This window comes from Labrus bergylta, chromosome 3 (genome assembly GCF_963930695.1).
Source record: "Labrus bergylta chromosome 3, fLabBer1.1, whole genome shotgun sequence".
In the NCBI taxonomy this organism is placed as follows: domain Eukaryota; kingdom Metazoa; phylum Chordata; class Actinopteri; order Labriformes; family Labridae; genus Labrus; species Labrus bergylta.
Genome location: NC_089197.1, coordinates 4,553,185 through 4,568,244, shown reverse-complemented (window position 1 = coordinate 4,568,244; position 15,060 = coordinate 4,553,185). Strand labels below are relative to the sequence as shown.

The window sequence follows — 15,060 nt, the reverse complement described above, 5'->3', positions numbered from 1 at the left end:
AACACCTTGATAGGCTTAAATTATGCCGCAGGTGCCTTTACCTCCCTCCTCTATCTAACCTTAGACTCTAACCCTTGAAACCACTTCCTCACCTGTAACATTTGAGATTTTGAGATATTGATAACTATTAGCCAACAGCAGGGCCAGATATCTAAAGCCCTCTGTCAGCTCAGTGCAATCTCTTTTTATTTATTTAATCACTGCACATATTGCGTCATACCTTTGTAGACAGTCCATAAATATGGTCTAGACTCAGTGTATCCAGATCAAACGGGGGCCCTGATATGTTGGCTTCATACTGAGGCAAAGATGTGTCAGTGTTCTCATTTCCACCGTGTTTCTGTCTTAACATTGAGCATTATAGACTTTAACAGGGCAACACACCTACTATTGCCCTATATATGCATATTGCCCTATATAATATTGCCCTATTTCACTGAATCTACCTTCCTGTGATCTACTGTACAAACAGAACGTCCTTCTCACCGTGTCACCGCTCTGCTTTCCCCCCCCGTCGTCTTCCTCTGGTTTCACAGTCACATAGGGAACAAATCAACGTTCTCCTTCTAACTTCCCCTCGTCCATCTGGCCTCGTGCCACACTGAATTAGTAACCAGATATGTCACCACTACCACTACTACCACCACCACCGTGCTGGTGAGGGTAACACGGCGTGCCTCTGGGAGGGCCGTGGTTTACAGATTAACACCTACAGTTCTTAAAAGTGACTGACAGTTTAGGGGCCCTCAGCTCATTGGTGCTGCACTTCAAAACTCAAAGCTTTGCACAAACTCAAATCTGAGCAGGTGTATGTGACTCATCTAGTGAAAAATATCTCATTACACTTAAAATAAGCCACATTTATCTTACAAGTTCAGATGACGACTTAAAGCTCAAGGAGCTGGTGTCCTTAAATGTTTTCAAATCTAAAATGAAAGCCCTGGAAGCAGATTCTATAGGATGTCAGTGTGTTAGCTCGGCTGTTTGAACAACTTATTCCCAGATATGACTCATAGACGGTTCTATTTTTAATCCAAAATGTTGTGCTTTGTAAATTGTACTTTGTCTCTCTTTGTATTTCCGTCTGTAACTTAATCGGTTTTTAATCTCAATGGGACCAACCTGGTTAAATAAAGGTTAAATAAATAATAATAAATAAACATAATGTGGTATAAATGGATGTCAGTAGCTGATCTTTTGCTGGTGTTCTTGTTGTGACAAATCAATTTAATGCTCGCCTCTAGTACACCTGCTGATTCAGAAGAGGAAAGAGGTTTTTTTATTGGGCAGATGAAGTCACCTGTTGGACAAACTGTGACGTGTTTTTATTGTCAAACATGAGAGAAAATGTCGGCATTGAATTCAGCGCTGATTTTCCCTTTTCCTATCAAATATTCATCTTTTTTAATCATCGTCTCCTTCTTCTTATAACTCGTCTTCTCATTCTTCTTTTATTCTTAGGAGTAGTTAAATAAAGTTGTTGCGTGATGAAAGATAGGAAACATAACAGAAATGTAGGAAAGCTGCAGCATTGAAGAAAAAACACACAGAAGTGGTGCAGTGTAAGTTGAAACACATTTCATTTGAGATAATCTCTTTAAAGAAACTCTGTAAAGTGAGAGTGAAGTGGAAGCTGTGGCCGTAAAAACGCTGCTCAGACGGGCGTTTTTGAAAGCCCCTAAAAGCCCCTATAGAAAAGACAAACCCAATTTGTTACAGCACACTTTGAGCTTTCCAGTGCAGTGCTTTAACGCAGACAGACTGTACAGCTGAGGGCACTAACACAAACATCCACCGACTGTGACCTTTAACCTGCGCCCGTGTCTCAGAGAACGCAGGGCGGATGTTATAGTTCATGTTCGCGCTAATCTGTCCGACAGGAAGTAAAAAAGTGGAGACTAGTAGCCGTAATTGGTGGAGATGAGATGACCTCACCTATTCCTGCGCTCAAACAAAAAACCTAAAAAAAACTAAAAACCGGTTAGTAGTGAGGGTTAGGAAACTCGAGATCTCAAATCCCTGACTTTCCTGTGAGAACATGAAGGCAGCACGGATGACAGATACGAGCAAAAGTTGTTGGAAAAACAGAAAATGAAAGAAACAACAAGCTCTCTGAAATAACAGCCTTGATCTGACCGTGATAGACGCATGCAGGGCTCATGGGTAATCTGGCAGTTTCTTGATTTCTTTCACTCCCTCTCTCTCTCTCTCTCTCTCTCTCTCTCTCTCTCTCTCTCTCTCTCTCTCTCTCTCTCTCTCTTACATTAGACTACAGGGCTCTTTCAAAGCACCACAGTGTGTCACAAGCATTTAAGATGTGGCCTTTTTTTTTCCCCCTGCACATTCCAACGCCATTATGTTACATTGTTGCCGAATAAAAGGCCGTATTATGTTCCAGCCCTCCCAGTAAAAAGGGCAGAAGTGGACCCAGTTTTTTTATCTGCTGAACGAATCAATCAGGATTATGTCAGCTGAAAAGAATCACAGACAGCAGAGGCCAGGCTCTGTGTCTCCGTGTGTCTGAGTGTGTATCCCCCTCACCCACCCACCCACCCCCCCATACCCCCCACCCCCCCCTCTCTCTTGCTCTCTCCCTGTGTGTGAAGGACGGGAGATTTGCAATGGAGGAAAGAAGCACTTGTTGGTTATGAACATGGCCGGCTTGGTGACAAAGATGTCATTCGGGGTCTAAGAAAGCAAGAGGATTTTTTTTTTCTATTTATGTATTTACCCGCTCCCCCCCCTCCTTCAACCCACCCCTTTCCCCCTCCTCTGTGGGAGGATTGGAAGGGCACTAATTATCATTTCAGCAGAAATGATTAGGAGATCAAACAGGGATCGAATGCCATTTCCTTCCATTAATGCAGGGGGTTTAGAGTGCCTGTCATGGCTTGGCTCGTCCCAGGGCCTGTGGAGAGAGAAAGAGAGAGAGAGAGAGAGAGAGAGAGAGAGAAATGAACAGAGGGGTTAGAGAAAGGAGGGAAGAATGGAGGATGGAGAAGAGGCTTAAAGAGAAGGGAATGAGGGAGGGACAGGATGGGACAGGGGTTTGGCAAACAGAAAGAGGAGAAGAGCTATTCAGTTTAAAGGCCAATGGATTGTGCAAATGTAAGTTGGAGCCCAGAAAGCATCAATCTGAGCAGGAAATGATCATCAGAAGTTTTTTTTTTACTTCTGTGATTATGTGAAAACCTGTGCACAAGCTAAACTCTGAAGAAGTGATGGAGGGACATCATGAAATTGAAGATAAGAGAGCGAGTGTAAAGCAAGTCTATTGTAGAGTTAGGGAACAGGAAGTCGGCCTTTCTGGTCAGTTCTTAAAAACCCAGCGGTGCCACCACAGAAGAAAAAAACACACGTCTGCTCATCCCAGGTATCTCTCAGAGCCCCACAGGTCTCATACAGTTTACTCTTGGAACCCAGCAGTTATCATCCGAGGACTATTTAGTCCCAGAGAGATACAGCTAAATATTTCAGGGCTTGGGCTTCAGGACAAATCTTCCTCTTTCTGCATTGTCTCTGTTTGTCCGACTTACAACTTGGAAGGCGAATATGGAGCGGATTGGAAGCTACACTTGAAAACGCATCTGTTTTAAAGACATTAATAAAGCCTAAATTGCGACCATCTGATTGCGTTCCACCTCTTTGATTTCCACACAGACTTTTTATCTCCATACAACCAATACTGGCTGAATGCTGCCTGGACTACAAACAGAATCCAGATCCCAAAATTCTGAATTTCATTGCAGAATTTTTTTGTTCTTACTTTGAGATGTATGTCCTTTTGGAGGGCAGCGTCTGCTAAAATGAAATGAAATTGTAGAATCTGTAAATACAAATGACAAACAGATAGGGGGGAGTTCAGGGTTCCGGTCAACTGGTTTAAAGTCACCTGGTTTAAAGTCCTGCAAACTTTAACCGTTCAATCACCTTCACTTGAGCGCCGCCTTAAGCTAACTTAGTTTCAATAAAAGCCATTTCATAATTGAAATGGATTGGTTTGCATTGATTTAGTTGAAATCCTGATGCTTCCTGGTGCAGATCCTGAAGGGTTCCTTGTGCGTTGGAACATGCGCTCCCCTTGAGTGACGCAGTGATGTCACTGAGACAGGCTCTCATGTCAACTTCCACAACATACAAGAGCACCAACATTAATCACACGCAGATACTAAAAGGACTAGTAGCGTTTCCAGAGTTTTAGATTCTAGTTTCAAACATTTTAAGAAAAAGAAGGCAACAGACCAAGAGATGTTCTGACTCCGAGTCTGAAGCGAAAGGCTCGGCTTTACAAATGTACGACCCTCACACATCCCATTGTGCAAGCGTGATAGCGTTGTTTGATAGTGCTCAGTCACTCAGAAAGTCGAGTGCTAAGGCAATATCCGGTGATATTCCCTCAGTGGACCCTTGATCATGGCCGATCATGTTAAGATTCAAGCTCAGTTCGAGGCTTAATGCAAACGCAGAACACAAACAAAGCGAGGCTGAATTGGCCCCTAACAAAGTTCCATGTTCCCATTAAAAGATCAAAGAGACTCGAGGTGGATATCTGGAAGATTAGCGAGGAAAAACCGCAAAGCAAGGGGGGGGGGGGGGGCACAATGGAGGGCTGTGGATGAGGTTTGTGATTGTTTCGGCAAACGTCAGATGAGAGAAATGTCAAAGCGAATGTGAGAGATGACCTCTGTGTTCATCGCCCATTAATGACCCTGCAGCTCCCAGCTTCATTTTCCCTCTCATCAAAAACATTAAAAAGAAAAAAAAACATTTCCTCCTGTCTCCAATAGTCATTTCCCCCCGCATTGTATTTATGTATTGAAAAAAAAGGTAATAGATCAAGCACATTCCATTATTCTCTTATAAGATCATTAGCAAATATAATTAGATATGAAAGAAAGTAATTTGGAGAGGAGAGGGGAGAAAAGCGCTATCAGGCAGAGAAGACAGATTGTAGCATCAGAGTGTTTGGGCTTAAATTGCTCAGCGGAGGTATTATCAAGCCGGCAATCTTTTAGCCTCAGAAATAGTTTTTGGAGTCAGAGAGCGAAAGATAGAAAGAGGCCACTAAAATTCACTTCATTGTGTTTCCCCAAACTGCAATCATTCTTTCTACTTTTTTTTTTTTTTGTACAATTTGCTCGCCTTTCTTCTTCTCCTCTGAATCTTTCCCATCCTGTCATACGCATCACCTCAGACTAGACCTGAGAGTTTTGCAGCAAAACAAATCTGAGTTTATAAAAAGAAAAAACAAGTTGACATGGAGTCATCGCACGCACACGCACATAAAAAAAAAACACATTATCACAGACAACAGAGAACAGGTAACCTTTTTACCCACTCACTCGCACATATTGATTTCGGCTTTTTGTATTATTTTTGCAACTTTAAAAAAAAAAACACACAAATTGCGTTCCGCCTTGATGTTGCCTCGCGAGGAGCCTTTTTCTCTCTCGAGCGCTACCTCCTCCCCCTCCTCCTCCCCCGCTCTCCACCTGCACACAGGAGTTAGTCGTCACTCTTTGTTGCACCTTAACACCACACTATGTTTGTCTAATAGGGATCTGAGTGGAAAGCACAACAATCCTGCGACGTTTCACCACAAATTTGCTTCTTTTTTTTTCTTCTTCTTCTTTCCCTCACCCCTTCTTCTTCTTTAGTAGTGCTTTGAGGGATTCGTGGGGGAGGGAGGGAGGGAAGGGGAGTGTGGGAAGGGTGCAGAGGAGGGGTGGCAGGGTGGATGTGGATTTTTCTAGTCTTTTGTGCGAATCACAGGGAATGGTAACTATAAACATCCTGTATTCATTAAAACCATCTAAAAATACAATTTTAGAGGGCTGCTGAAGGGGGGGTGGGTGGGGGGGTGCATGCTCACTTCCTCGCCCGCTCCTCCTCGGTGTATACAAGCGGGGCCGTGTTATGCCTGGTGCCGCTCATATTTACATATTTATAAATACTGGGCCGTACAATGAGACGGGGCCGTGCCAAGAGCAACACTTTCTGCAGAGTGGAGGGCCCGGATGTCTGAGAGACAGAACAAAGAGCCACAGACACCTTCAGGGGGGCCGCAGGGGGGCGGGACAGTTCATCCAGTGTCACCACTTTCTCTTAAGTTTCATGTAACAGTCACTCAGAACTGGATTTGCTCTTCCAGAGGATCCTGAGAGTCGAGTCGAGTCGAGGTCATGACTTTCCTCCGCAGGTTTCCAAACAGTTTAACATAAACTGTAAACTTTAACTTAATTCAACCTTTTGTCCAACTTCAATAATAACCATGGCAACCAAATAATTTCATTTCTCCCGCCTTGTCTTAATTGTAAACTTTGAAGGGCCTGAAGAGGTTAAACACACTGCGAAAACTCAAATCTAAGTGTCTAACTCTGAGTCATTAATTAATAATTTTACTTATTTTAAGCCACTGTCACCTGACAAGTACAGATACATGTCTAATTCCAAGATATAAAACACAAAAAATAAGGCCTGCATTTCTCTAAATAAGGAAAAATATCTGCTTTTACTGATGTCCTGATGAGATATACTATTTAAACAACTAAATACATCTCAATTCAAGACACTCAACAAGTAAAATGTGCGTGTCCCATGGGCTGATTTATTTTACTTATTACGACCAATGTTGGCCATATTTTTTTAGAAATTGAAATATGATGTTTATCCGGACTTGTCAGGTGAATGGGGCTTTAAATAAGAGTACTTCAATATTTTTGACTAGAAACTAGATCAATCTACTTTCCTAACTCTTGAGTTTTTTGCAGTGCATTCAGCCACTCTGAAGGCAAATATTCAAATATGAGTGTTAGGAAAGAAAGCTTTTTCTACTGCTCCATTTGTGTTTTGACTTGAGTCACTCAGATAAATGACAAGACCCTTTGCAGGAGTTATCCGCCCAGGTTAAAAACACTCTGACCTAGTGATGATTTCCAATCGTGCAACCAGTTTTAGAGACTTCTGTTGCTGATATGTCCCACTGCACTTACAATACACAACAATAAAGTTGCAGATAATTTATGTGGAGGTGTCACATGTGTTAAACAACAAAAAAAAAGCACCAGTTGGTCTTGCAGAAATGTCCTCAGGCAAATCGAAAAACCTGCTTTGTGGTGTTTACCTCCATAGATTAATAACCACCTGAAGTGTGATCAGTGAATAATTCAGAGTGACAGAAACTCTCTGTTAACCCTGATATGACTGTGTTGTCAGCTTTATTGTCTGTTTTTTTTACAGTCTCTTGTGTGTTTGTTGTTGATTTTTTTAATGTTTTTTAAAAACCCATCTAGGGACAAGCTTTGCAAATTAGCTTAGCCTGTGAGGCTGCAGTGAAGGCAGATTATTTATTGTTTTTATATCTGTCCCAATACAAATAAACAGTAAGCATCACAAACAGATTCACTCCATTGGCTGGGAGAGGAGACAGAAATCTGGAGGATACATTTCTCACGCTCTGAGCATCTTACGATTTAACCGAAGCTGAACAGAAAACGTCAGCTAAAGGGCAGGTTTTGACTTCCATTTATAAAAAACAACCGTTTGGTTCCTTAAAATCTGTATGATCTGAGCCCTAATGGACATGAGATAATAAAGATAAATACAGTGCTTATCAGCTGACGCAGAGGCACCAGTGTGTCGCAGCCATTTGTGTTAATATGAAGAAACGCTGCACAAAATGTGCCACACTACCAGTCTGCAGAACGGCAGGGTGTTGTGCTGCAAAATGCCAGCTTCTTCTTGGTGAGTGCCTGTTGTGTGATGTTTTCACAGACTGCCATTAATGTGAGGTGATGCCTCTGAGACCACACACTCTCACACTTATTCACACACACACACACACACACACAAGCACACACACGCACACATAGTCCACTGTATCCCAAGGCAGGCTCCGACACATGCTCACAGTGCAGTGTTATGCCATTGTTCCATCTTCCCTCCCATTTATCCATTCTGTTAAGCATGACACATGTATTAACAGTGGATGGATCCTGGAGCTGTGTGTCCTCACACCATATGTTTTCCTTTCCCGGGCCCTCTCCTCTCCAATAACCCACCCCTGTCTCCATCTGCTATCTCACAACACACCACAAGAGGGCACACTTACTCTTTCACTTTGTCTCATGGAAGCTCTGCTCGTGTATTTAAGACTGGTGCTTTTTTTTTTTTTTGCCGTTCCTTTTCTAAAGAATGAGATAATAACAGTCAGATCAGTTTTTATTGATGTACATTTTTTTAGGAGTATCAATCTTCCATCATGTCGCCATCATGTACCCAAACTACTTCAACCTCTAAGAAGGACACAATCTTTTGCAGAAAACAAAATCGATAACGCTTGCATTCATGTGATAAATGAATGCCATGGCAGGTTGTGTGTGTCTGCGAGGTGCATCTGCCGCCTGCCCGAATGGGAAATTAAAAACTGTGAGGGGGAAGTTATGCTAAATCTATAAAGTTGGCCAGGAAACGCTTCCCTCTTCGCAGCGGCAGTTGTTTGGGGAGAAGGAGCAGCGTGCTTAAATAATAACATTCCAGGTGGCTTAGTTAATGAACAGTGAAAATCAAATATGGAGCCTAATCTGGAGCTCGTTACAGGAGAGTTTCTTTTACAGGGAAGTCAAACGCAGAGAGCGCCCTCGGGGGGGAAAGCGAGACACTTTTTGAAGCTTCAAAAAACGAGGAAACTTTAGGTTTTTTTTATTTGAGTGATGTAGTTTTTCTGCGGATACATCAAAGATTGTTATGGTACATCTTAAGAAATGAAGCGAGCGCTTGATGGTAAATGGCGGCTTCTTTTATGTTTTTCAATCGGAGCGTTTAGGCAAATTAGATCTTCATAAAGCTTTCACATTCAATACAGAAATGTTCAAAGTCAACCTCCAAAGAAACAGAGAATAACAGATCTAAATGTATGCAGACGTAAGCTCTACTGTCTTTTTATAGACTTGAACTTCTTATTTACTGTCCTAGCTTGCCATCTAGTGGTGGAAGTGTGCATTGAAGCCATAACATTTACTAGAGAGGGATTACAGTTTTTTCACTATTGCATGAACACAGTTCCTGAAACTAAAGGTCCCTGTTTGTCAAAAGTCCAAACACAGAATAAAAAACAGATGCAAGAGCATAAACTACATAAGACACATGATAAATGCTTTTAAAAATGAAACTAAAGCCTCTAAACTTCAAACTAAAACACACACAGCTGTGTAAATCTCAAACACTTTGAACATTTCTTCTTTTGTAGTGATAAATGCTTCTTATAAATCACTATAACTGGATTACTTTTGCATTTTTACTGGGAACATGCTGTAGATATGAACACAAATGCAATAGTGGAACAAACTATTTTTACTCTCGATACAAAACAGAAGAGGACGCGAACGAAGAGTTTACAGTCATGCAAGTCTTGTTTTTTTAAACAATAACTTAGAATACTGAATTTCAAAATAAAACAGTTATAGAAACTTAAAGGGTAGGATGAAATCTTCATCATCCTCTTTTTTCGAACATGTACTGTTTGCTTTGTGTTGAATTTGCTAACTTAAGTTGTTGTTTTTTATTTTAATTAATTTGTACGTCTTATTTTAATTTCTTTACATGTTCAAAATAAGATATCAATCAATCAACACAGAGAGATCAAAACGTCAGGCCAGATTTGCACATCTACTCTCAGTGGTTCTCCCGTTGATGATTGGCCTCAGAGGACGCCCCTTGTGAGATTTTCTGTGTGATCTGATTGGTTAGTGGTGTCTTTACAGGTGAACTTTAAGTTCAGGTGATTGCTAATTGAGAGAGATGTTTCAGTGGAGGTGTTAAGGATTGAACACACAAACAGGATGTCAGTTTTCAAAGAGATGTGAGGTGATGTGTGTTTGGTGTTTTGGAAAAGAAGTGTGAGGCTGAGGCGTAGGCCACACGTAGGAGGGTATTTTTAAAAACTGAGGTTTTTCATGTTCGTTTTGGCCTGTTATCTGCAAACAGCGTTTTTTCAGCGAGTTTCAATAAGTGCATTTCACTTTAAATGTGAGTGTGAAAGGAATCGTTAAAGTCTGTATCATGTTGATAAGAGATATCTGGTGTTGATTAAAAAAACTCTGCAGTAAAGAAAGTTGCATACTCACCGTCGTGGTTATGATGCTTTTTGTGATCTAGAATACGAACGTTGTGCATTAAACATCACATTTTTCAATCAATTAATCCTCAAATACCTAGAATTAAAACAATGCAATCACCCTTTAGTACAACTGAAGTCATCTAAAGGGAGTTCTTTAGAGGATTGAAAAGCAGAGAGAGGCGTGGGGGCGGGGGGGCAGATCCCGCCCTGCACAGACAGCGAGAGACTTATTACTCCGAGTAGAATCTAAGAGATGTTTTCTCATGTTATTAGCTCTTTATTTCCCCCTCTGTTACGGCGCCACTTCCTTTCATTTCGATATCCATTTCCGTCTTTGCAACAAACAAAAAAAAGCACACGGCACAAATAAAGCCGTGTTTTAATTTGGTTTTGTCAGATTCATAACGCCACTTTAAAAGAACATGACATGCAAATGTGTTCAGTGGCGTTTTATTGCAAAATAATTTTCCAAGAAGTTGCTGAGGAATGAAAGTATAGAAAAAAGGAGGTGGGGGGAAGGGGGGGTGCTGAGGACAAGTTGTGTTATTTAGTGTCCGCTGCTGAGGGACCTAATTACAGCTCTGCGTTTCTTACTGTCTCACCGAGTCCTCAAACTTTTTTTTTATTAGAATTCCTCACTTCACTCCTCAGCCACTGACACACTTCCTGTCGCACTTATTGAGCTGAACAACTCGCTCGTAACGAGTATGAAACTACTCCAGTCGTCGTAACCATAATGTGCTACAGTGCCTCATATCTTTTTTTTTTTTAGAAGACGATGATTTCAGCGAGCAGCCGATCACGATCTCACAGTGTAAGCTGCTGTGTACAGAAAAATGCAAATATAAAAACCAGGGAGGAATAAATGAAAGATTTGTACAGTAGGTGCTGCGATCTAATGAAAGAGGGGGGGGGGGGGGGGGGGGGGGGGGGGGCTCATGCAAACAGCAGCTTTTTATTAAACCCGGGTATAGTTTCTTACAGCTGTTGTCATAGTCTGAATGTGAACAAAACAAAAGAGCTGCAGTTGTTTGCCTGCACCTTTAATTATCTTTAATTATAGACTGTGGTGATTTTTATCCAAAAAAAAAATGAAGTGGTGAACTAAACTACAGTATGTGAACATGAGCATCATTCTGGCATTAGAGTATTTTTTTATATCTTATTGTATATTAGTGATTATTGGGATGGAAGTGGTCCTCTCTCATACCTGAAGGTCGAGGGTTTGATCCCCAGCTCCTGCAGCCACATGTCCGATGTGTCCTTGGGCAAGACACCTAACCCCAAATTGCTCCCGCAGTTTCGTCGGCAGTGTATGAATGGATAAGTTACTTCTGATGGTTACCTTATTTGGCAGCCTCTGTCATCAGTGTGTGAATGTGAAGGTGTGACCTGCGGTGTGAAAGCACTTTGAGTAGTCAGAAAACTAGAAAAGCCCAATATAAGCTCAAGTCCATTTAGTATTTACACTCCATTATTTCTCATTACTTTTTGAATATATCTCATGATATTCTTCGGATGCTCTTCCTTTCATAAAGCGTCCTGAGAAAAGTTATTTTTTTATGACTACGTGCCGTATAAAGAAGAAAAAAAAAGACTATTTTGGATTGACATTAAAATAGGTGACAGTGAAATATTGTAATAAACTTACATCAAAAACATGTGGGACAGGGAGCAAAAGGTTTCTCTGTTGCTGGTCATAGCTGTGTTTAGTTCTTCTAATAGTTAGTACACTTTGTATAATGAATAGAAGCCCCTCCCCCAGACCCACACCAAAAAAAAGTTCTTCATTGCCGTCATCCATTGTAATTTCTTTCACTGATCAAATCCCAACAAAATAGCCCTACACACACTTCTTCTTACCAAGAGAACCTTGTATAACCCCCCATCCCCCCTCCCTCACTGACCGTCTCATGCAAAATCTGAATGTGTATGTGTTGAGGTGTGTTTCTTGGGTCCGTGGTGCTAATCTGCCTCTTGTTCTCTCATTGGCCGTAGTGCATCTCTGGGTAGGAGAGGAGGACCAGCCAATGGCCCATGACCCCGCGCTGACCCTCGACCATCTTAACAACGACCTTAACCACCCTAACAACCGTAACCTAGGCAACCCCGAGGGGCTGGACGCCCACGCTGTAAACAAAGACTAACGTCCCACACCCGGAGCGAGGCAGGATGAGGAGGAGGAGGAGGATGAAGGCGGAGATGATAAGGAGGAGGAGGAGGATGATGAAGGATAAATGAAGGAATACACTATAACAAAGACTTTATTTAAGATGAAAAAAAAAAAAAACACATACTACCGTCAGAGTGAAGAGAAGGCGAGAACTTTATGAAGGAAAGTTTGGGACAGTTTTTCCTGTGGGGACGGATTTTAAAGTGATGGACCTAAAGACTTTTTGCAGACAAAGTGACGGCAACTTCCCTGTTTTTTTTTTGTCTCCTGTGGTCTGAACGCCCCTCGTCTTCGTTGTCTTCTCTCTTATACGATGATTTTTGATTTTTTTTTTTTGTTCTCCTTTTCTTTTTTTGTTGTTGATGAAACTACCTGTCTGATTAGCACTTCTTGTAAACTGGCACCGCAGTCTCTGATACATTCCTCCGGCTAGAAAGAAAGGTGTGTCTTTTTTTTTGTTTCCTTTTTTTTTAGTAGGACTGAAGTGTTAGTGCTTAAATCAAAGACTTTTTTCTCTCCTGTTAAAATGAAGCAGACAGTTTATTTCACGTCCTCGGATCACCATTGTAATGTACCCTGGAATGTAATCTACTGTAGTATAGAAACGTTTACCGGACTGTTGACAGAGACCAAGCACATTTCACCTCTGGCACCTCCTATCTGCTGTCATAGACTCACTATTTATGTCCCATGCGTCACACTGATTGTGGTTTATGAAGGACAGGGCACCATTAGACAATCTACAGCTCAAGTTTGTTTCCAGAAATGATCCTAGAAGAAAAAAAAAAAGACATACCAGTAGTTGACTTTAAATGATGACGGTGGTGCTAATGATGATTGTGATGAAGTCAGATTATTCCAACTGCCCTAGATGTACTTATAACACTTCCCCCTCCCTCGATAACCGGGCCATTTGAGGCCTTCACCCCCACTTCCCCCCTTTCGCTATATGGCTCCCTTTGTCTTTTTTCCTTGTTCTGTATCGTTCAACGCAGCCCCCCCACATAGGCGCTTAATGTACATAGAGAGATATACAGCTGTTAAAAAAAAGTGATGTTTTAAAGCATTTGAGGGAAAGCGGGAAAGAGGTGACAGTAGTTTACACAGCCTTGGTGTCAAAAAAAAGGTTGGCAATCTTTTAAAGTGTGACAGAGAAGAAGTAAAAAAAAAAGAAGATCTCTAAAAACAAAAAAAAGGGGGAACAGTTTATTTCTTTATCGCCCTCTGCCCCCCCTCCCCCCCCCCCCCCCCCCCCCCTCTCTCTCTCTCTCTCTTCGTCTCTTGTGTCAACCTCAAGGACTCTACTGTCGCAGGTGTTTCTGAAATACTGCCACCGATCATTGTTGCACAGTGTTACTGACTACTGAAAATGGTTTGATGTATTTACTTTAAGATGAGAAACAGAAAAAAAAAAGAACAAAAAACTGGAAAAAAGACATATTGTGTATAGCCTTTAGATACAAGTCATCTGTTATTGCTTCTACAAAGCTATGTAGCCGTGCTAGACCGTAGGACGTAGGGTTGATTTTATTTCTTTTTTTTTTATATATGTACTGTACATTAATGCCTTCTTCATTTACGGATCAAAAAAAAAAAGAGGAAAAAGATGACAATCGTCTCCTGTGCTGCAAACATATTTGCCCCCATATATACAGAAACTCATTATGCATAGAGGGACTTTATCCTTTCTTATTTCTTTTTGTTTGTTTCGGTTTCTCAGAAGTATTTTGCACTGTGATAGTATTATAAATCCAACCTATACAGTACAAAACTAGCTAACTAACTAAACTGAAGGTGTGTGTTTGTGTGTCCCTTGGCATTGTGAAATGTTTCTACGTCATTTTTTTGTGAACCCAGAGAAAAATTCTAATGCGGTATGTACAGTTCAAATATAATACTTCTTTATTTTAGTTTGATCAACCTCTATACTGTATGTGGCATTGACATAAAAAATTGTTTCTTTTTTGTATGCAAATCCCCCTTTTTTGACCTGCAGTGTATAGGCCTGTTAACTGCTTCAGCCTGCGTGATACACAGTGCTCATGTTCCAACAATTACCGCAGTGCAGCCTGGATCTGTCCCCCCTTTTCAAATCTGATTTATGTAGAGTACCATTAACCAGTCTTTCAAATATCAGTATGCCAGAAAAAGAGGGGATCGAAAAACGTAACAAAAAAGAGTGAGAAGTATGAAAAGTGAGAAGTAACAGTGGTGGAGAAATATACAGCAACAGGGTGTTTGAAGGGAGGGATTCTGGAGATGGGGTCTGAGTAAACCAATCAGATGAATTCTGCCGGCGGCCTCAGCCAATGGCTTAGACTCTTGACCCTATCTCTGTTTTCCACGGGTGTAAAAAAAAAAAAATGAGAGATCAATGTTGAGAGAGTGGCTTGGGCTCTCTCCTTCTCCGAACCAGCTATATCGAGCATTCCACTCCACTTATTATGTACAAAACCTGTCTTGTGAGCTGAACACTCTTTATGTTTTGCTGTACCCTCATGGCAGATGCTTCGTTTTGTAACTACTGAACTGTACTTATAGTAAAAATAAAATGTATTCAAACTAAAAAAAAAAAAAAGGATTGTCAAAGAGCGACGGCCTGTTTCTTCTTTTTTTTTTTTTACATTTCCTTACTTCTGACAGAGCGAGAATCGGGGGGAGGTGAGTTGGCGTGTCGAGGTGTCGCTGTGTGATCAGACGTGGGTAAACTGTTTTTGGAGAGTAGTCCATCACTTGAACACTAAGTTATTATCTCTCAGTCAATCTGATG

General features: G+C 41.3%; 1 protein-coding gene across 5 annotated transcripts in view; it reads left to right on the top strand.

The window, feature by feature from the left end:
- Nucleotides 1–14,882, top strand: part of znf536 (zinc finger protein 536) — a 219,300-nt gene extending 204,418 nt beyond the window's left edge. For all 5 annotated transcript variants that reach the window (XM_065952508.1, XM_065952506.1, XM_065952507.1 and 2 more), the window contains one exon: nucleotides 12,116–14,882. In XM_065952508.1, the coding sequence (XP_065808580.1) occupies nucleotides 12,116–12,264 (149 nt within the window). In that variant the 3' untranslated portion in view covers nucleotides 12,265–14,882. The remainder of the gene's footprint in view (nucleotides 1–12,115) is intronic.
- The last annotated feature ends 178 nt before the right edge of the window (nucleotides 14,883–15,060 follow it).